The 23700-nt window shown below is 36.2% G+C and overlaps 1 protein-coding gene across 2 annotated transcripts in view; it reads right to left on the reverse strand.

The window, feature by feature from the left end:
- Positions 1–23700, reverse strand: part of LOC135074449 (uncharacterized) — a 50787-nt gene that overhangs the window by 12261 nt on the left and 14826 nt on the right. For both annotated transcript variants that reach the window (XM_063968744.1, XM_063968743.1), the window contains exon 2: positions 22580–22709. In XM_063968744.1, the coding sequence (XP_063824814.1) occupies positions 22580–22709 (130 nt within the window). The remainder of the gene's footprint in view (positions 1–22579; positions 22710–23700) is intronic.

A 23700-nucleotide genomic window follows, 5' to 3' on the forward strand; every position in this document is an offset into this window, starting at 1 on the left:
ATCACATTACTAATTGCAAGTCTAATTGAAATATGACTCAATAATGACAAGATAATTCGGAAATAAATCACAATTAAGTAACTGGTAAGTTTAATGCTAATTAGTAAAATGTGATTCGTTTTCTTTGACCCTGTTATTACACAAGTACTCGTATATCCTCTAGAACAGAAGTCGGTGGAGAGTTGAAGAGGAGGCCTATGTTCGAAGGCGAACCCCCTTAAGGCTGTTGTTATACATAGATATAGATCCGCCTAGAACAAACTTGGTCTTCACTCTTCGTTATTATTGGCATCATTGTATCCCGGATCCAGCTACACAGAACTTGTAGCAGTAGAACGAGAAGTCACGATTAGGGCTTGAATACCGGAATTCCGGAATTTCGTAACTCCGGAATTCCGGATAGGTTTTTTCCGATATTTCAATTCCGGAACTGAAGCCAATATCGTATTCCGATATTGAAATTTTTCATAAATTATTTTAAGTTTTCAAAATGAGACAGTCATGTATTCGCAATTTTATTACTAATAGTATTAAAGAGGCGATAGAGAAGAATCAAAGCTCCAAAATGTTCGCAAGAGACAACTCTAGCAAAGCCAGCTGACGAAGCTAAAGACAGCGGACGGTAATGTAACATCAACAAAGGGTTCTGGGAGAGATCGAAAAGTTTTTATGGACAGCTATATACCACGGTCACCTAACCTGTTAATAGCTCAACCACAGGATAGTTCCACCAAGAGCTAAGCTAACTCGACAATATATCGAAGATATCCCGGACATCAGCCTATACGAGATTAGGATGGCTCTCATACAACTAAAAAACAACAAGGCACCGGGTGATGATGGAATAACCTCGGAGCTTCCTGATCGCGGCGGGTGGAAAACCGATACTGAAAGTCCTTCAGAGACTCTGTAACTTCGTCTTCTCCAGGGAATAATGCCAGAGGCATGGAACAGAGGCGTAGTGGTGTTTTTCTTCAAGACAGGGGTAAAAGCCTTATTAAGGAATTACAGGCCCATCTGGGTTCTGAGTCATGTCTACAAGCTGTTTTTGAGAGTCATCACGAATAGTCTCGCGCGTAGGTTCGATGACTTATAGCCTCTCGAGGAAGCCGGTTATCGAAAAGGTTAACAGTACCATATACCACATCTATACGCTACGGCAGGTTATACAGAAGACCGAAGAGTCTAACTTGCCGTTATGACTGGCGTTCTTGGACTATTAGAAGGTCTTTGAGCCTGGCTGAGCACGAGGGCGATTCTACATTACGTTATAATACGTCGAATCCAACTCGGCTGGGGAGCGTACGAGAAACTACATAACATCTTTTCAACCAAAACACCTCAGTACTCAAAGACGAAAGTCTACAATTAGAGAGTGTTACCAGTAGGCCTAAGATGAGCGCCATGATAACTTTTATCGACGTCAATTTGTATGGGCAAAATCGATAAAATGGCGTGATAACCGCCTATCACGGCGCGCATCTTAGGCCTACAGTAGTGATGACATTATGTTTTGAAAACGTGGCCTCTCACTATAAATAGGCCTTATAATAAGCTCAAAGTTGCACAGCGTGCTATGAAGAGGGCTAATGCTCGGTGTTTCTTTTCGAGATCGAACCAGAAATGTGGAGATTACTACAGTCGCCTGACATAGCGGTCGGATTTGCAAGCTGAAGTGGCAATGGGCAGGGCACATAGTACGTAGAACAGACGGCCGATGGGACAAGGTCCTGAAGTGGATGCCACATACGTGTACATGTTTGTCGGGTGGCACTTTCTTTTTTTAACCAACTCCGGAACTAGTTCCGGAATTCCGGAGTTGAGTGCCCAATATCGGAAATCAGTTCCGGAATTGAAAACTATCCGATTTTGCAAGCCCTAGTCACGATTCACCCATATTCTCTACTTTGCCCAAGCAAGATGCACTATGTCTTCTAAAATTAATTTCGTGTGCAACCGTGAAAATATTCAAATTCCTATTGAGAAACATAAAGCTGTTAAAAGATTCAGTGTCGCTGCTAAGTTAAGCGATATGATCAGAATGACAAAGGCGATTAGGTGTTGCAAATACATTGGCCAATAAGGCCAATTGCGGCAACTCTGGGAAGCGTCACGCGTTCATTGATACGTAATAAGGTTAGCGTGATCGCCAGACGGACATGCAGCCTGCTATGTGTGGTGCAAGTATCAAGACGATCAAGTCTTAGCCTAGGCGCAGACCACCGATTTTTAGTTGGGCATTTTATGAAGAATCAATCGGTGTAATGTGCGCACTTTCATACATCCCAATACTGATTAACAGCCCGACCCAGCTATCGGCCAACTAAAAGTCGGTGGTCTGCGCCTAGACTTAGGAAATTTCAATCTAACCATATTCCTGAATACTGAACAGATTCTAAAAGTACATGCTCTTATACACTCAAGTGTCTGTAATAGCTAACAGTACCAGGATTTGGTCTTCTTTGACCCATCAGTACACTGTGAACGAATTCACGAAGGGGGTGCCTTGATAGTAGGCTGACCTAAACTTTGACTAATGTTTTTGCTAACTTTGAATTTATCAATGTCGTAATCTCATCGTCGTCTTGGAGGGCGCTATATTTAGTATCTAGACCCTGACTGACCAGAAATACTTATGAGACATCTTCGGAAGTAGAGGGATACTTTGATATTCGGTTAAATTAGCACTCGGACATGAAAACTACATAAACAGCCAATGAGTAATGACCTACTCCATCATCATCGATCACGCATTGAAACAAGAGAGGTACAATTCAAAACAGGCTAATTACCTACCTCATACACAAATATCAAAGCAACATACCAACATTACCATCAGGTGAGATACAGACCAAGAGCTTCCTCGTTGTGGATAAAAAAAAAAAAAAAAAAAAAACATCGTAGAAGAAAAAACAGTATTAAAATCAAAACGACATACAAAACAAGGCCTAGATGATAAGGTAAATATCTACTTTGTCAATCCATTGAAATCAGATGAAAAAGAAATACAACAATTGAATACGAACGATAAATAGTGGCTGATTTTATTGTCTTTGGGTTAAGGTGGATAAGTAAAGGTTTTCATTCAACTTCGAGGTTTTAATCACTTTCCGCCAATATGTAAGGAGAACAATGAACAATAGCGTGGATCGTAGATAGATGCAGAGACAAACTCTACAAAATTTTCCCTCGTTCGTTTTCAAATTCTCAGGAAGTAAATACCTTATCTTGGAGAAAATGGTAATTGGTTCATTAGTTTTCCGTTGCAGGATATCGATAGATTGTTCGTTAAGGTATCACTGATGTTTGTAAACTTATTTGTAGACAGAATACAAGTAACTTACAAATCTACCTACAGCCTGAGAATGTTGGCAAGCGAAAGGTTGTGGGTTCGATTTCTGGATGAAATCTATATTAAAACATTACTAAGACCAAAGGCTAGTTAGTTTCCAAAATAATTGAATCTTGAGTGAACATAAACCATCATATGATAAATCCAGTACAGATGGTAAATAAACGCCATCTCCCATTTTACACCAAGCGTCAAAGCATGCGCGGTCAAACAACGGTATCGGATGCGGCGCGAGCGCACCATGTCCGCGCATTCTGAATACGACGGCTGTTTACTATGTTACTTACTATGTTGTACTGCTATGATTGCGCTAATTATGATGTTACTCGGCAAATAATCCGATAACTTCTTATTGAGCGATCCGACCCGATTACCAGTTCCGTTCTGATGAATAATGTGCTAAGTGCTGGTGATTAATTGCTTGGTTCTTGTGGAAGTTGTTAGTAGCTTTATTATCTGGTAACTTTTGTTCTTCGGTTATAATTAGTACTAAGTGACTCTGGATTTCTAAAGAACTTTGGATTTCCAATTTTACATCTCGTTTCTTCAAAACGGGATAAACCTAGTTATCTTCAATCAACTTGAAGTTTATTACCCATCACCCAACACTTTGAAGAGATCTCGCTAGTGAAACATCAATATTATTGAGTCTCGTGCATCCGAGATTTCACTTTACTTATCCTACTAAAGTGCCAAGGGCGCAGTAAAACTTATATTTTATGCCATAAACGATACTGGTAAACATTGTATTTTATGCTGTAGGATTGCAGATAAAACTATGTATTTATGTCCTATACAATACCTACGACTATGTTATGAATAATTACATCTAAGTTGTAATGTTGCCTATTTACATGACATTAACCGTGTATACTACGCCTACGCACGTTACTCAGGTATGTTCACTATAATTATGTTACTCATTGTCCGACTTTTATAGAAGGAAATATTCTCAATGTATTCTTTATAAAAATGGTAATGTATTTTTTAATTTTCATTCATTAGGTTTTATGAAAGTTCGACCAGAGTACATTTAAAAGAGTAATATCAAAGATAAAATAGTAGAGTTAATAGTGATTATTGTTAGACAAAATCTTACATTCATTAATTTATTCAGTAAGTAACCTCACTAGATATAATAGCGAAAATATATGAATTACTTACTAGCATAAACATTCTAGTAACTACCTTTCTTCAGTAAAACCAGGCCTGGCTCACTCCGCGCGGTACATCCGATAATTACCTACAGCGAAGCGCCCCGCCGCGGGTATTATATCAGTCGAGTGTCACGCGCGCGCCCGTCAGGACGCTGGCGTGCGTTGTAGTACCTAATTATATGATCAAAGTATTATTTAAAAATGGACATAAAGAGAAAGAAATATTATTGTGCAGCGTTCGGGTGTTTAAATTCGAAAAGAAATCTACCGGATTTATCTTTTTTTTTGCTTCCCAAAGATGCTGAAAGGTATGTTGGCCATGTAGGTAATCAATAATTCTTAGGATAGTATAGGAACCTAACCTACCATGTTTACTGCTCAGAATGCGTTCGTTCGTTTCAGCCAAATGACGTCCACTGCTGGACAAAGGCATCTCCCAAGGTTTTCCATAATGAATGCGTACTTACCTACATACGTACCTCATTACAAATAAGTAGATTAATTATTTTTTCACTAGACAGCAACCCTAACAGCGTAAGAAGAGTTCAGAGGCACGCGATAGAAAGAGACAAAACTTGTAGGTGAATAAAATTGTAGGTACGTAGTGCTGTGCGAGCTGAATTCCACTGTATCGCGTCGTAGCAAGACTCGCATTTATTTAAAACGTCTTGCGGAGTAATCCTTCTGTACCTGTACTATTACTTATTCTGTGGTAAAACCAACTTGGTTACAAAGTAAGGACAATTTACAATGTATCAAGTAAAATAATGTAGGTATATCAAATTAAAATTGAAATAGACAATAAATAACCCGAATAGGAAGCAGATAAATGTCTGTTTTAGTAGATTTAGATGATAGGTATCTATTTACTCAAATAATTCGATCGGCATGGATTACATAAGGCTTCTCAATTTCCCATTGTGTATTCACTCTCCCTGGCACAGAAAGCGCACTTTCTATTGACAATTCTTTAGTGGATTTGTTACTACTGTAATGTTTACTGTTTACATAATGCCTTTGTCACTTCCAACAACAATAAAAACATTGCGATTAATCATTCTAATTTATTCATTGATTTTTTACCATTTCCATACTAATACGTATTTGGTAGAACGTGCTAGGAAACAGTACTTTTTTGATATGGGAAGAAGATAGGGAAAAGAAATAGTGATTTCAAATTCTACCAAGCCCAAAAAAACTACACACTTACTCTAAAATAAGAAATAAATATAAATTAGTTTCGACATTATTCAGGAAACTCTATTCAAATATTAGTTATTTTAAATTAGCGAATCGTTCATATTATTTACAATAATACGTATTTAATTAGTTATTATTATTTTAAGCTGATGTAAGAAATCAATATTAGCATTGGGCTAATTTTATAGCGGCCGCCCGCGACTTCGTACGCGTGGATCCCGTTTTACCCCCTTCATCTATGTTTTTTCCGCTAACTCCCGTTCCCGTTGGAATTTCGCAATATCCTGTTGTAACTAAGCTTTAAGTTTACTAAGGGACCTGCATGCCAAATTTACAAAAGGATTTTCCCGGTAATTCCTGTTCCTGTGGGAATTTCGGGAATTCCTTTCTTAGTGCACCTCTACGGTACCTAAGCTACGTCCCTTATAAATTTCAAGTGCCTATGTTTAGCCGTTTAGGCCGTGCGTGGGTATGTCAGTGAGTCAGTCATACAAAAGGAATTTCCCGCTAATTCCAGTTCCCGTGGGAATTTTGCAATATCCTGTTGTAACTAAGCTTTAAGTTTACTAAGGTACCTGCATGCCAAATTTTAAGCGTCTAACTTAAGCGGTTTAGATTTTTTCATACAAATGTTTTTTCCCGCTAACTCCCGTTCCCGTGAGAATTTTGCAATATCCTGTTGTAACTAAGCTTTAAATTTACTAAGGTACCTGCATGCCAAATTTCAAGCGTCTATCTTACGTGGCTTAGATTTTTTCATACAAATGTTTTTTCTCGCTAATTCCCGTTCCCGTAGGAATTTTGCAATATCCTGTTACAACTGAGCTTTAAGTTTACTAAGGTACCTGCTTGCCAAATTTCAAGCGTCTAACTTAAGCGGTTTAGATTTTTCATACAAAAGGATTTTCCCGCTAATGCCCGTTCCCGTGGGAATTCCTAAGTATCCTATAACCTGCCCAGGAGTATGAAGAATAATTGTACCAAGTTTCGTTAAAATCCGTCGAGTAGTTTTTGTTTCTATAAGGAACATACAGACAGACAGACAGACAGACAGACAGACAGACAGACAGACAAAAATTTTACTGATTGCATTTTTGGCATCAGTATCGATCACTAATCAGCCCCTGATAGTTATTTTGAAAATATATTTCATGTACAGAATTGACCTCTCTACAGATTTATTATAAGTATAGATTGGGCAATCGCTACGTTCGGCATTAGCCGTATTTTTTACGATTTTAATTCGTAGCAAAGATGCGCAGGATTTTTTATAATAGAGCATTCTTTAAAACTGTCTGTTACCAAAGAAAGCTCTCCAAGCAATGCCTATTTGAACCAATAGAGGACGGTTTTTAACCAGATGCATTAATAACTTGTGTATTGTTTCCAAATTACTTAGAAAATCACGAAAAATCGTGAATTTGTGACGAATGGAACGTTGTTGAGGTAGCTCTTTCCTTTCTTATGCGTTTGTTATCTTTTTTATAACTATTTATTTTATCCAACCGCCCATCTTAATGTAATTTTAATTGTTTAATCGACACACGTTAGGTAACATAAGTTTTGATCGTATCGATGTACGGCGAAGGCCCATCCGATGTAGACTGCATTCCTTCACGGTACGGTGGCGCTTGCCAAACCCCAAATACGCGACTTAAATTAAATCAAATTTGTGAATTAGGCTACAACATACATAATACTTGATAATTCTACGGATTTTTTTGATTTCTGAACGATGGTTCTTAAAGACTGAGATTTTTTTTAAAAGATGTTGTAAAAAGTAGTAGCGACAACAAGCATACTTAGTTACTATTAGGTAAGTATTGATCTAACCCATTTGGTCCCTGAACAGGGACAGCTCTTTCACTACTCACATGCCTTTAGAATTATATTTTATTAACAAACCTCCCAATAAGTGCCTCTAACTCCTGAAATCAATAAGGAGCCCTATCATTTTAGCAAGCTCAAAAATGAGACATACGTCACAAGCCCAAAACCCAAGCGTTAAAGGAGACTTCTGACTAGCCTTCAGAACTGGATGTTTATCAGGGTTAAGTATGATATATGCGATACTCGGAATGCAACGAATCTATTGAATCCACTATAAATCAACCTCCATAACCTACAACGTCCATCGCTCTATCGCATGCAACTTGTCACAGCCTGAAATGTTTATACCAACAAAAAGCTTGACTGAAAACCAAAAGTGTGACTAATTATGTCGATGTATGCAACCGTCACGCTCGGCAGCCTGCGCGTGATTCGCGGACGGACGCGGTAGGTGGCGCCACTGAGCACGTGAAATCATTATAGCACTTTGTATGCCTAATTTAATTTTCAGGTTCTTATTTCTCTTATATAAATTCTAGATTAAATTTGTAGCTAGACGTGAACGCGGCGTGCAATTACTATGATAATAAATTCAGGCGACTAATAACACATGCGCACTGTCATTTTATAGACACTAGCCTAAATCTAATAGGTACTGTACATAGAAATAACTTTTTTTTTTTAGTTTAAAATTTCTTTATTGACATAAATACGTAACAAACAAGTGAATAACAAAGATAAAGTACATTGTTACAACTATAACATTCGCTAAACGTTAATCTTACCAGGCTACTAGCGCCTCCAAAATCTACCTCATAAAGGTACATGTATACTGCGTAAAAAGTATTCGGTAACTTTTTGCAGCTTCCAATCTATTTTCAGACGTTTCAAGTGCACGACCGAATTTTTTGTTTGTAAACAATTTGACAAGACGCAGGTGTCCAAAAAACGAGTTGCTACAACGATGGCTCCATTTTTTATAAGTAACCCATGTGCATTTTTTAAACTAGAGCAAGGCTAAGCAATGCATTAAAAAACTATACATTTGTCAACACAAACTGATGCTAAAAAAAAATAGTTTTGTGTAGCTGTGCTATGCTCCATCCTAATTTATCTCACAGTTCTCAACAAAAGTACACCATCATTTCTTAACCCTGGATGGCTTACCGTCTTATCCCTGACCTTAATCTCCCATCCATAGAGAATATAAACGAATTTTATGGCACATATACGAGTATGTGCTCATGCTCATTGTACACAATGCCATAATCGCAAACAAACAATCACCTATACACATGACATCATTGTCTTTGCTTGCCATGACAGCATTAAATATTGTGCCTATTTATCAGAAAATAAAGGAAGTAGCAACGGTAGTAACCTTCGTACATCATAACATGAGCAGTCACGACGATCGTGACTTTAAATAGTCTTACGGAACATAAACGGTTACGATTCTTTTTTATAAATAGGTTAAACAATGTCTAAATGGATCTAAGATGTATGATGTGATGTTATCGTTGGATGGGAACCCGCCTCATACTACGAGATTAAAAGTGTTTACAGATTCAGGCAGAATTTGTAAACGAGAGAGTTCTCGAATGGCTATCACGGACCGACAGACATAGTGTGGGCAGGCCCCCCATTAGGTGAACCGACGATCTGTAAGCCTAGGATGTGCGCCGCATTAACGGTTATCACGCCATTTTATCGATTTGCCAATACATTTTGACGTCGATAAAGTATATCAAGGTGCGATCCTAGCCCGACTGGTGAGGGTCAGGACTATTCCCACCTCTTGTTCCCACTACTGCAACTCCTGTGTAGCCAGGATCTACAGCTTGACCGCCATAAAAACCCAACCAATGAAGGTCAAGTTTGTCCCGGGGGAAAGTTAAACTGTCATTGGACCCGCAACGAAATTAATCAGAAGAACATAGGAGGAGTTCGAAATTAGGCTGGTGAGGGTCGCGGGAAATCTTTGAAAATCCTTGGGAGAGGTCTTTGTCCAGCCGTGGACATTATTTTGCTGAAACGAACGAGCAGATGCGTCAACGTGCAAAAAGGGCGATCTGTTGTAGATGAAACTCATAATCCCCTTGACCTGACTTTTATCTTATCTTTAGGCATTTTTGTGTTGGAATATTTGAGGGATTACCATCACCAATGATGGTTAGTAGTAATAATGTGGCTAATGACATCAACATGTTTGACGTCATCTTACATATTCGAATACCTATTAGTTTCCTACTCCGATAGCCGGCAATTTAAATGTGAATTAAATATATTTCTTTGGGTTTTAGTCAAATTGTATACTCATTATGATCATATCTGAATCATGAAACATTGATTTCTCTAATTCACGACACTGACTGAGCCTGTTCCTTTTTTGGTCCAGGAAATTGATGTATTTAGTGTATCTATGCTTATGACCGCAGTCTGTGGAGGAACACTATACATAATTATATGGTCGCGACTCGCGATACTCATCAGTGAGGGGCCGAGGAAGCAGAATTGTATCAATGTACACTATAATGTAGAGAGGATAGAGGTTCGGCTATCTTCTGCTAACACTACCAGCCACCTGGCGTATATCCTCATACTAAAATAATTTATGAGATCATACATAAACATGCCTAACTCCCAATCAAGACACGCATTGAAATGATAGTGTCGTCATCACAGGCGGTGAACAATGCGTACGTGTAATTATTAATTTACCGCTTACAATGAAGGCCTGCATAATTAAAGGCTTAGTTTTTTGAGGGGATTTCTTATTAGTAGAGCCGACAGCACATCAAACTGTAAATATACATTTTTGATACAAAATGGCAACTATTACAACCGCGGTGTCATAGTTTTTAGCTTATAGGTATGCTGTTATCATGGTCTAATGCACAATTCTATGCAAAATCTACCAAGGCGATGTGGAAATCATTGGGGAGGCCTATGTTCAGCAGTGGACGTCCTGTAGCTGAAATGATGATGATGGTGATGTAAATATTATGGGTTCAAAAATTATCGTACCTATTCAAGATGGTTAATCTGAGTTAACTTTCGCATTTTGAGTTCATTTGATTTTGTCACATAAAATAGTTCTTAACACGACCTACTTAAATCTCTCTCTACATAAATTACGCACAAAGAGTCCTAATTTATTACTTTAACAATAACTCGGAAATGTTCTGCATTTCTGCATTGCCTCGTCAGCAACGTTCCCATTAACTGTACAAACGCAAAGCTGACAGTTGGTTAATGACTCAGTTTATATCCCAGAAACAAGGTTGGCATTCCGAAGGCTGGTAGAATGTTTGCCATTCTACCATAAGTTATAACTTAATCTACGACTTGTTCGTTTCTTATAGCTCACATCTTTGTACTGCTTTTATGGAAACAATAAAATATTTAGAATTCTTATTGCGTAACATTTTCATAAGCTGTGATTTGTTTAAATATTTAAGTTCAATCATTGATAGGCAACGTTTTGTCTGAGTTTTCACATACAGGCCTTAATAATCGTAAAGGTAGCGTCTTCAACTTCATTCTTATAATGTGATCCCAGTTGTTTACACGCAGTAAAAGAAAGGTACAAATGAATCGAAAATGTTCTGCGTGTAAGTTTTTCCTGGCCAGTTTTAGGTAGGTAAACCTTGCTACGAGTATAATTTAGTCTGAGAAATTGGAGAATGAATCCAATAAAGCAACATTCCATGGCCTAATTCAATAGTAGTAGGTACTCACTCTTTCACTTGTGTTGCATGTTGGGCTGTTATTGAATTTATTCGATCCAATCTTATACCTCGTTTAACAATATAATCACAGAGATACAAATCTTAATCCTACCACGAAAAATATTTTTACTGCCACTGCAAATACTTTTTTAGCACTCAATTAACTCACTCGTGTACAGAAACAGTGTTATTGATTGGTTAGAATGCTACTTTAATTATTAACAGATTTTTTCGACGATAAAAATAATTTAATCCCATATTTTCGACTGTTAATTGGAACTCTATCAGCATAAAATTTTTTTTGTTGTTCGACTTTGCTAGCACGAAAGAAATCGTTACAAAGATTGGATAATTAAGATTGAAGATAACTTGATGAAAGTCATTTATAGTCCCAGGTGGCTTAGTTAAACACACATACTCGTAAATAGAAATATAACATAGGGACTTCTTGTAAAAAATGTTTACATTGCGACTTGCGATAAAAACTTGAAAGAATTTTACTTATAATGATGGTAGATAATGGTCTACACTTCCTTGGCTTTTGATATCTTGTCAAAAAAACTTGCGAGATTTCTTGGCCTTTTAAAACTCACGTGATAATTCTTTGTTGGTATGTAATAACAACCTCTATGTTAATGGTTTAAGGTAACGTTAAACAACTTTAAGCTGTACAAGAGTCGTAAATGCAATTCGAATGCGACCTTCTATGTAGCCGCGCCCGCTAGGCGCTAACCGGCTGTTCATGAGTCCGCATGACACACCAATCACCGAAACTGGTCCCCGTAACCCAAATAACGACTCAACGCATCTTCAAGTCAAGTGCCGAATACGCGCAAAAAGCCCCTACCCCGTTAAACAATTGATAAAGACATTCACCGCCTCTCTCGCACATCCTGGGATGCTGCCGTGATGGAAAGAGACAGATAGGAGCTATTACGTTTAACGTAGACATGCAGATGACAAGAACAGGATGTCTTGTGGTCTGCGCGCTTGCACTTGTGGGTTAATTTTTTTGCAAGTGCGTCCAATTTTCATCTTTACAGCAAAGGAATATGAACTAAAAGCTACAAGTTGGGCTTCTTGAGTAGCTGTAATTGTTGCTTTTACCATCTTACAGAAGCAGGTTTAGAATTATCAGCTGTAACGTAAAAGACATTTCAATTATACTAGCGGATTTCTGCGTTGAGTTGCGAAGTTATTTAACTTCGAATGTTGTTTAGCTTAGAAATCTTGAGTCGCAGCTGCGACATACCATAACTGCTGTTAAGGTAAGTTTGTAATGTATTTTACAAAATTTGCCTTCAAAGTGCGTCGGTAAACATTACGAGAACCAGCGCGAAACTGGTTCTGGTGTATGTAAGGAATTCCTCTCTCTGCCTGTTAAGTGCTATTCTCGATAAGTACACTCGATCCCAGCCTAGAATGCCATCAAAACATTTGACAGCATCGAACTAACATCGCCCGGGGCGTTTGGGTGGGCAGCCCAACATGATGGACCCAGGGCTGCCAAAATTTAACGGATTACTGAAAAAATCACTCGTATTGGTAATCGATATGACATACACGAACATTTTCTTTAAAATTTTTCAGATGAATTTATGTTTTTTGATTACACTCACCTAGTGCAATCTCTGCAAGTGTCTAAAATGAAATAGGCGTTCACTATATTACCTCCTATTTACTCATAATTCAGAAACACCTAGGATAGGAATGTGCCAATAAGAACGAATACAGTCACTTAAACTTTAAGGGAATTTCAGTCCTTTACAGTTCGTATGATAAACAATACAGCACACTTATCGCCTCGTTCCTACGTATCATTAAGTTGAGTCTCCATCAGGAATCGTTAAAGCCCTGTACTCATCTATTTTATGTGACACACAGCATGTTGCAATTTGTCTAATGCCTAATCATATACACGTCAAGCCATATGGACGTGACTGATCACTTGACTTGAAGACACAAAAAATAGAGCTTTAAGCCTTGCCCTACTATTCCAGATACCTGTCCCAAAGTTCATTAATTTTGTGATAACCCTGTAATCATGCGTCCGCCGGTGGGACCGGTCTCGGTTTGTGGCACGAGATTTCACCTGCGCCCGCGCCGGTCGGATGTAAGACGACTCGACTCCGACCCGACTCCGAGAAAGTAACATGAATCAACAATTTGTAATCGAGAATGAGTGACGTATTCGCGGAATCGACTGGGTCATCCATTTTATTCGGAGTCTTTACGATTAACATCAGAAAATCGCTTTAGGATAATCGATACTAGTGTTACTCACAATGGTGGTGGTAATCGATACTACCTACCACTGTGTTAGCGTTGTTACGAGTAATATAGTAAGAAGTTCACCTTACCCTTCTTTAATTCAGTAAATGAGCACTTACGAGTACGTATGCGGTAGATTAAGAGCTGAAAATGTCTCTAAAATTCTAAATTATTTTCAACTTTTTACTGTGAATTATTCAATTGAATTTCTGTTTGCGTATTAAATTTTATGAGAATACACTGTTAATTAATACGCTACATTAAATCTTTACCACATTGTTTCACTATTTACTGTTAATTAATAACATTTTCATTTTAAATTAGTATCCAATAAATTCTTTTAGTTTTTATGATTATTATTTACAATAAAAATATGTAGTAGTATTCAAGAATTTAGGCTGCTAAATTTTGATTAAAAGTGTTTTAAGTTTGTAGATACGACTTCCGGTAATGGTTTTCCATCTGGGGTTTCTCTATATATAGTAAATACAAACTCGTCAAGCAGCGCCTAGCTGGCAATTACTGTTAACTTTTAGAAAATCGCCTACTTTGAAATAAAACAAATGCTAACACCAACTTTTAGGTGCCGCGCCACTAAAAATAGCTCGTAAACATTGAAATTAAGGCTGCAAATAATCGTGTCTCTGTAATTCACAAGTAGCCAAATTCTTTTAGCATGTAATGGACGCGGAAACAGCATTTTACGGCCAATGCTAAAATGCTAACGTTTTCACAGACTATTTAGTTGCATGCAGCGTGTCCATTAGCCCAGTGCACCAGTGTTGCCACACCGACCGGGTTGTCACGGAACTTGGTTATGTTCCGAAAAGTGTTGCCACACTCGATGCCTACTTTTACTTTTTATTCGAAAAAAATCGTAGCAATATTAAATCATGTGAACACATCGGGCGCCACGCGGGTCACTAGCTAGGGAAATCTCAAAGAATAAAACTATTTTGTCAAGTTTCTTCGCTGGTCGAATACCTAAATAGTTATAATTATGTCTGCTAAAACAAACTAACTGAACTATTTATCATAATTAACAAGCAGTAAAAGTAGTGTTCTTTCACTCTCATATCATTTCTCTAATTTATAATCACATAACTGAATTTAAACGCTGTAGTAATCTAGCATTTAATATTCTATCGCAACCTAGAACTGAATTATTCAAATCGTTAGCGAAAAATGCATAACTGGCAATAACAAAATCGTAATTATTAAGTGTTTGGGTAAGGCTGTCCCAAGGCTGTGGTAACCGCACGCCATCCACTGAAATGACTCTGCTGTTAGTGATTGACCTTTGACGGTCATTTTGTTGACTGTCTTATGGATTGGTAGTTGGTTTGCGTCTACTATGCTAGCTGCCGTCGCGGGTTCTAATCCCGTTAGGGGCAAGTAATAGTGTTACGAATACAATCATAAACCCGAAGTCATGCACTTTTATATAGGACCATCAATAATGAAAATTACGTGAATCAAAGTTTCAGAGTTACTTTCGCTTTTTGTAATAATAATCCCACTAGTTCGAGTCCTAAGTTACAACATTGGTAATCATAACAGAAGCCAGTTCAATATTATAAAACATAATGTGTTTCAAAATCACGATTCTAAACTGCAATCGGTAATCTAATCTCCAATTTCTTCTCATCACAAGTAACTCAATGAATGAATGAATCTCAAAAAGTAGATTACTCAACTAGCTTCTTTCTATAAAGCAATAAAAATCTAATCACACTGAAGACAATCAAACTTAGGAAATAATATGAGAGTACGTGAAGAAAATAAACCATTTACGATAAAACCTTCCTCGAATTACATCATGCAGTGATGACTTCGATTACACAGCGTACAATGCTTATCTACTCTTTTGTAACAATAAAATATGTATAACAAATTCCAGAATAACTAGTTTGATACATTAAATTCCGAGAGTCGGCAGAACATCAAACATTTTTTTTTTGTTACAAAATAACTCTTTTAAAAAACTACATTTGAAAAATACTTGAAGCACCACCAAATCAGAACTTTGATCTGAAGTCTGAATTGACGCTCTCTGTACAAGTCATATGGGAACTGTTCGAATATTTGACCCGTTTTTTGACCATTAGATACATATTACATATCATAGATTCATTTAACATGATCAACAAATAACCTATCATATTTCGTGTTTTTTAATTTACTTCATGTAGACTCTACATTAACGTTCAAAAGAGCTGGAGAGACAAAACTTTCCTACTACATAATCAAAAACCGGTTCAATTCCAACTTTTACCGATTTCGGAATTACATCACTACGATTTGCATTGCGAATTTTAAAATCTGAAATTATAACGATCGTGCACAGATTTAAAAAAATTACATCATGATGATTTTTAATTCAAATTTTATCACAGCAATATTTGGATTGTAATCGGTATTTTGTATCCGTTCATGAATTCTGGCAAATTTCGTACCGCCTATGTTCATCAGAAACGGGTAAACAATGTAGATAGTATTCTAATGGTGAAAGAATTTTTGAAATCCAGTAGTTTCGGAGCTGTTCACTACAAACTAACAATCGAATCTTTCCAATTTATAATATTATATCTATAGGTAAATTCGGATAAGCTGAACAAATAAGGGAGGTCAAGGTTGCCAGCTTCCGAGGGTAGTGGGCGACGACCTTTGCATTCCGGCGGCATTGTGCGTTAGTCACACCGGCATAGCTAACCGATGTTTCCGAACTGCCGGATATTTATTTGGCTCATTGTTTCTATGTTTGTGTGGCTTAGGCGTATCACTGCACTGGCAATTCTAAGTACACATCGATGCGATATCTGAAGAAAGAATAGATTAAGTACATACCTTCTAACTATAAAAAGATCGAAAGCGCGAAAAACATTAAGCTATCTTAGAATCACCTCAATCCTGCACCTTCTAGGCCTTAGGACAAGGAAACAAAATAGGGTTTAAAATAAAACCTTTTTTCAGTTATCAGGTCAAATGATTTTTTTAACAGGTTGTGTACTATAAAGGGTTAAAATTTGTAAGATCTATGTACGATAGTCGTAGTCTACCTCTTAATCTAGTGCCCGCCAGAGATACACACTCGTGAATCATATGCCTGCGAGGTAAATATTTACATTTTGTCACGAAAATAAATATGATACAATACAGGTATTTTTATAAAATTGTTTTCTATTAAGCTTAGAGGTACATTAGCAATACAATAACAAAGTCAAGTTATCAATATTTAGAGGCACATTAGTAATACAATAACATCGTACTTATCAATTCTGTTGAATTTATTCTAAATGTTGTTTTCCTTCCTCAACCTCAGTCAACATAGCTATTTTTAGAGGTATATGCGAGTTATTTAGCGCCTTTAGCTGCGTATCGTTTGCAATACGAATCAATACGTGATCTATCATGGAGGACATTGTCACCACCATGCCATGCCAAGCACGTACCATAGCACTTCACACGGTGCTCTACGTGTTAGTAAGAGCTCTATTTCTCGCTATTATGGGCGTAAAAAAGAGTTATAGTCCTTCAATTAACTTTAATTTAATTTTATTAACAGGATTAAAATATCTTCATAGATGACGACTAAATCTTGTGGCAATAAAGGCTACAAAATATACGAGTGTGTGAAAATAGCGAAGCTTCATAAAATGTACTGCATTTCGTTTAAGTTTATTACAAATTATTTATAACAAAATGTATTTGATATCTCTAAAGACAAAATAAGACTTTGATTAATGATAATGATATAAATATCTTCCCACGTTTACTTTTAATGTGATGCTGAACGCGTAATACGCTATCTTATATTATTCTATTGAATTAATGTTGACTCATATGAAAGGTTTGTACATATTTATTATTCAATTCTTTTATTCAATTCTTCATAACATTATCGCTGTTTAAATATTCCTATTAATTAATTTCGATATTACTTATTTACCGGTTTCTAGCGAATAATTCTTAGCTGTTAGCCAATTAGTCTAATGTTAAAGAATTAATTATCATTCTTTTAGTTAAACCTATTTAATTAAAAATAAATTCCTTGCAACAAACGCGACATTGTTAAATAACTTTGCTCGTATAATTAGTGCCTAAGTTGATAGTTGTTAATTACTTCACTGCTAACCTAACAATAACAAGTTAGCAATTATGTATGCCCAGAAAATAATACACATGTAAAAATACAAAGCTTATTTAAGACAATTTCTAGAATCTATGTAGGTACATTAAAAAATCTTTGAAAATATTCCTTCAACCGTCAGTCGATAGCACATCTAATACATTTTGTTTCAAAATCAATATAATTATGCTATAATAAGTGCGATTATAACCATAATATGGTGTTTTAGGATGTACCTAGATGTGCCGTTTCCCGTATATTTTTCACTTAGGACATCAAAAATATGCATTGATAGAAATCTCTTTAAAAGCTTTTATGATATCAATTAATTTTACACTACCACTGTAGATTTTATAAAGTAAAAGGCTATAAAACTCAAACGCCATTGGATTTCACTCCCGATTCTACAACTAGTAACCGCATAAATCTTCATATCCATCGCCCAATTTCCAATCGCATTTCGGCAACTAGAAACTTGTCAACTACTCACGTTCGACCTAGACCTCTGACTCGTAGACTGTCTTAAAAGTCCCGACGTCCTCTACTATGCGTTTATGGTATGGTATGACACGAGCACTGAATAATTATGCGAGGTGCGACGACTTTCCTTCGAAATTGATACGGAAGTGTTGGGTGACATTGAGGGTGTAAGGTTTAAGGGGTATGAATGAGTAAAAGTTGATGCAAGCTGATGTAGGTTGAAGATTAAAATGACAATCGGTAGGCAGTAGGAAGAGCTTTAATAAGCTACGTAAAATCGCGAAATCAAGAGTTTGGTAATGACACTATTACACAGTATCTACATTTGGTTTTGAACTGTCAACTATTCATAAGTTTTGAAATCAGAAATGTATTGTTGTATTTGCACAGGTAATTTGTTGTGTGTGTAACAAGGTTGCGTGGCCAGATGACCTGACTCTGTGCGTTTCGGTAAAATACCATAATTCCATGCATCATCTTTATTAAGGACTTCGATATTTCAAGGCATAGCTAAGCGATCGCGATTTCGATTAGAAATCGTCTACAAATGTATCATGTAGCTAAATTTTGAGTAAAAGCAGCACACATCCAAATTAATTTGCAGATCTGCAATTCTCCGAGCATTTACAAAGAAAAACAATAAAAGCACTGTAACAATTTTAATGACATGGTTGCAGATTCACTAATTTTATCCACATCTCTAGTATTCGTACAATCTCAATTATTTGTCTTTCACCGCGATCATGGGCGTGACTTCACCATGATTTATTCATAAGGTTAGAGTATCAATTTTCTAACCTATTTCATGTACCATGCCTAACGAGCCGATATTAATCATGATCATCGTTTTGACGTATTGTTGACCTCGAATTGTTGAAATGTCTTTGGATACCAACTGGACAAGATTTATGTATGCGAACTTTCTTTTCGATTGCATTTACTTGTTTAAAACTGGCTTTTGACCTCACTACAAATTTAGAAACGTACCTATTTAGAGCTTTTGAAAACATAGCTTTATGTAAAAATAAGCAAACTGTAGTTAAGAAGAAATAAACCTAAAGAGATGCCCTCGAAGGCATTTTTGCGCAATTCAAAATTTGTTTATGAAAGTAAATAAAAGTATTTTTTTTAAAGTTTATCTCATTGGTAAACTTAAATACCGATTCTAGAGCATGAGTACAATTCGCAAAAGTCAAATTCATTTACGAATATGTGGATGTTTCTAAAATTTTCCGTCTTATTTAGAAAAGGTCAACTTTTCTTAAATTAGCTAACGCGATAGTCCACTAAATATACGACTCTTGGGTGGTCTAGCTAGATTATTGACCACTCATCAGGAACTGTTCAATGTTCATATTGTTGGCGCTTATCAAGGGAAAATGCAGCTTTCTATAGCGAAAGAACTTTTCGATCTGATTTCCACCAGACAATTTCCTTTCTAGATTAGATATACTCGTAGTATACACGTATAATCATGAAGTAATTAACTACACAAATTGGTCGATAGTTATAATTAGAATCTCATTTCATATTGAAATAGGGTTTATCAGGACATCAATATTACAAAGATTATTCAGTAAAAGTAGTAAGACAGGAACATGTTCATATCTCGGAACAACATTATAAATCATTGACGAGTTTTTGAAACATATACTGCGTTGAACGTGTTTATCGTATGATAAACAGTTCTGGTTGCATGTCCTATTTGTTTCCTTCCTTCATCGAATGTGTGCGTTACGCATCAAAACAATATTTACCTAATAAATAATTGATATTGCCACGAAGCTGTTTACCTTTGTTTTATTAAGCTGTTTCGGCACAATAATTATCAACCTTAATTAAATTTACTGAAATATGAAGTTAATTAAATATACTTGAACTGGTATTTACATGCAGTTTGTTTTCATGAATCATCGTGAATATATTTGTCGGGAAGAACCTTACAAATTGACAATTAGTCGTCACGGTCAACTTAAAAATACATAAATATTAAATGTCTCGTATTTTTATGACTTAAAGGACTATAATTATTTGTTAATTTACTTACTTTTGCTATTAGCTCTCATAATAACTAATTGGAAAGTTGTACAAAAAGACGGCTGTGAGTAGACACTTAGTTAAAATGTCTCTATTTTTAATAGAAAAGAAAAAATTGCGCCCGCATTTCCTCGTAACGAAGTTATGGATGATTGTCGCAAACATTGTCAACAAAACATGCGGGGCTATTCCCTGAGCCCATATCTGTATTGTTGACTCTATCCACCTCTCTCCTTCATCCTGAAATATTGAGACGAGTGACAGAAACAGACAGAGCTGAACATATTGTTTCATAAAGTAAGCTCACTTGCCTTGCGTGAGGTTTCTATGATTACACTATTAAAACTTGAGTTTGCTGTATCTACCTCTCTTATAAAGTACCGTACTCTTGATCTACTGACCATAACGCAGCGTAGCAGTAATATAAATCGTACCAGCTTACATTTAGCAGTCATAATCCTTCGACAGCAGCTCTAAACGCTCCAATAGCTTGGCTCTTGGAGTAATCATAATCATGCACATTTAATTAAGGTAAACACTATGATTAAACCGTTTCGTGCTTACCAAGAAGCGCCCGATCGTGTACATTCGGTATTTGGTTCAGTTTGTGGATGACAGACTAAGTAGTGAATCCAGTCACCGTTTGCAGTGATCAGTTATTTTAACTGTCTTGTTTGTGCGGCAATTAAATCTACAAGACTAACATCGACCAGTTTTTCGAACGATAAAAACAATTTGCACAATCATCATGACATACATGGCCGATTTACTTTAAAAAACAGTTGTAGAATCGAAAGCAAAAAACTTAGTAAATTTTCGATGAAAAATAATATTTATTAGAACTACATAAGATGTTAATTGTATAGTTTGATGTGTTGTCGTTCGTCAAAAGAATTGATTTATCACAAGAAATACACAATGGCCTACTCGTAAATAAAATCGATCGCCTTTTCTTCGCTAGTCTAAAGATATTGTAATTGTAAAATGACTATAAAATAACAATCGTATTTTACTACCACCTATTTAAATGGGATATAATATATGGACGTTATGAAATAAATTTGGATTTTCAAAAATGAATTGATGTGCGTTAGTCTTACTAAAACTCAAGAACGGTTGGGCTGATTTAGCACATTTTGGTTTTGAAATGATTGTCTAAGTCCAGAGAAGGTTTAAACTAACGAAAACGGTTTGTGTAAAAAGAAAAAAAATGGCGGTACGAAGTTCGCCAGGTCAGTCCTACTATCCTACTAATATTAAGGGAGAGTCCGGTAATTTGGACCAGTTTTTTTCAATCCCATTTTACGCATAGTTTTCTTTTGTTTTTGTTAATGTCCATGGTATATACTAAAAGATAAATTATTCAACTTACTATTTCATAGGTATTAATCAACATGATTGTTGTATATTTATCACAAATCAACAAAATGCGAGTTCAGAGCATCGGTCCAATTTAGCCAACCATTTCGATAATTTGTACCACAGGGTTGCTAAATTGGATTTCAATAAATTTCAAGCCTATAAAAAAACTATGGCAAAATATTATACGATACATTCTTAACAAATTAGGTAACGAAAAGGAACAGTAGTTAATAACATAGACAATCGATATTGTTTTACACGTTATCACAATTTTGAGTACAAGTTTTGTAATTCCAATTATCGTAACGCACACTTGTACCTAATCAACTTTGCCAGTCTTTTGCTTTAATTTATTATTAGTCAAACATAACTATGCTATTATAACTTCAAAATATGATTCACTAAAAATTTTTCAAAAACCTTTGGTAAAATTTCCATACAAATTGATGTGGTACAATTTAACCGAATAGTTGATAGTGCTTTTAAAAAATCTGTAAAAAATATAGCTTATAAATACCGAAAAATGTTTCAAATAATTGTAATCCACACTAATTTACGCTTCTAATTAATAAATTAGAAACACTGTGTGATTAAATTTAACAAAATTACAAACTAAACATGCATTCTCAAAAGTTACTTAAAAACAATGAAAAAAATCTTTTAAAAATAAAACACACGTGATAATTGTCACGGCAAAAACCATATGGCCGATATTCAATGAATTTAGTTGTGTAACGCTCAGTGTTGCAGTTATAGACATTCAATAAATACTTTACGAAATATGAGGATGGTACAATTTATCCGGCGGTACAATATACCGAACTCTCCCCTATAAATGCGAAAGTTTGGATGTCTGGATGTTTGTTACTCTTTCACGCAAAAAGTACTGAACGGATTTTGATGAAACTTTACAGTATTATTGTTTATAATCCAGAATAATATATAGGCTATAATTTATGATGATCTGTGACAAACTAAATTTCACGCGGGTGAAGCCGCGCGAAAAAGCTAGTTTAATATAAAATCTTACCTGTAGGGGGTCGTTCCTTGGGGTAGCAAATGCGGAAGAGCCCTCTCGTCCTGGTGTAGAAGTAGTATTTGTTGTTGAGGCTGTCGAGGATGCCCTGGGAGTTGCCAGCCGAGTTGTCAGCGGCATACGTCTGAAACAAAAAAGAAATTGGTTAGTGAGAAAGTGACAATATTTCTGATGAGAAGAAAAGAATGCTTCTGGGTATTGTCTGGCAGATGAACATTGAACACTTTTTTGGGTGAAATGAACAGCACGAAAATAAATTATCATAATTATGACCATAACAATTGGTATTTATCAATAGACAGGGACTCCGATATTTTTCATCTGTTATCCATTTGTGCTCGATTATGTTATGATATCAAAAGTTTTATATAATGTTTGATAAGGCTCAGCCAGCTGATTTTCATCCTCTAGGTATTGTATATTTTCTGAAGGCTTATGCTTGTTTTCGGTCAACTTTTTAGTAGGAGCTTGGTAATTATATTTTCTGGTTTTCAGGACACTAATTGACATGGTCAACAAATACTTGGGCCAATTTAAGAGGTGTTATCAGACTACGCAAATAAACTCAAAAACTCATGCAAGTAGTGCTTGCAATTTTGCCTGTGTAAAATAAATAATTGAACGCAATGAATATAGTAGCCCAACAACAATGAGCAAGGCTAGCTGGCTAACCGGCTCATCCCCGCATTCCTGGTCCAAGGTCGGAACGAATTCGAAACGGGATTCGAAGCTATTTCGTGGGATTTTTATTTTTAGGGCTCCGTATTCAATGTTGAAAAACGCTTACTAGACCACTATTAGGTACCTCTGTCGGTATATCGCCGGTGTGTTATACCATAATTCTCTCGAGACAAAATGAAGAAATGACAAAACTCATTTCACAATGCAATATTCGGGAGTTTAAAAGTTCTAAGCTGTATTTTTTAACTGCACCTACTTAAGTATTTGGGGTACGAGGGGAAGGAAATTTCCTTGAAAAACACACAAGCTAGATTTTATAACCTCTATGTTTTTCAATTGACGTTAAATTCAGAATCTTCTAGATTGATATGCTCAAATTACTTCGTCAAAAATATCAAAATAAAGTACCTACCTACCTAGATTCAATCGATTGT

Source organism: Ostrinia nubilalis, chromosome 9 (genome assembly GCF_963855985.1).
Source record: "Ostrinia nubilalis chromosome 9, ilOstNubi1.1, whole genome shotgun sequence".
Taxonomy (NCBI): Eukaryota; Metazoa; Arthropoda; class Insecta; order Lepidoptera; family Crambidae; genus Ostrinia; species Ostrinia nubilalis.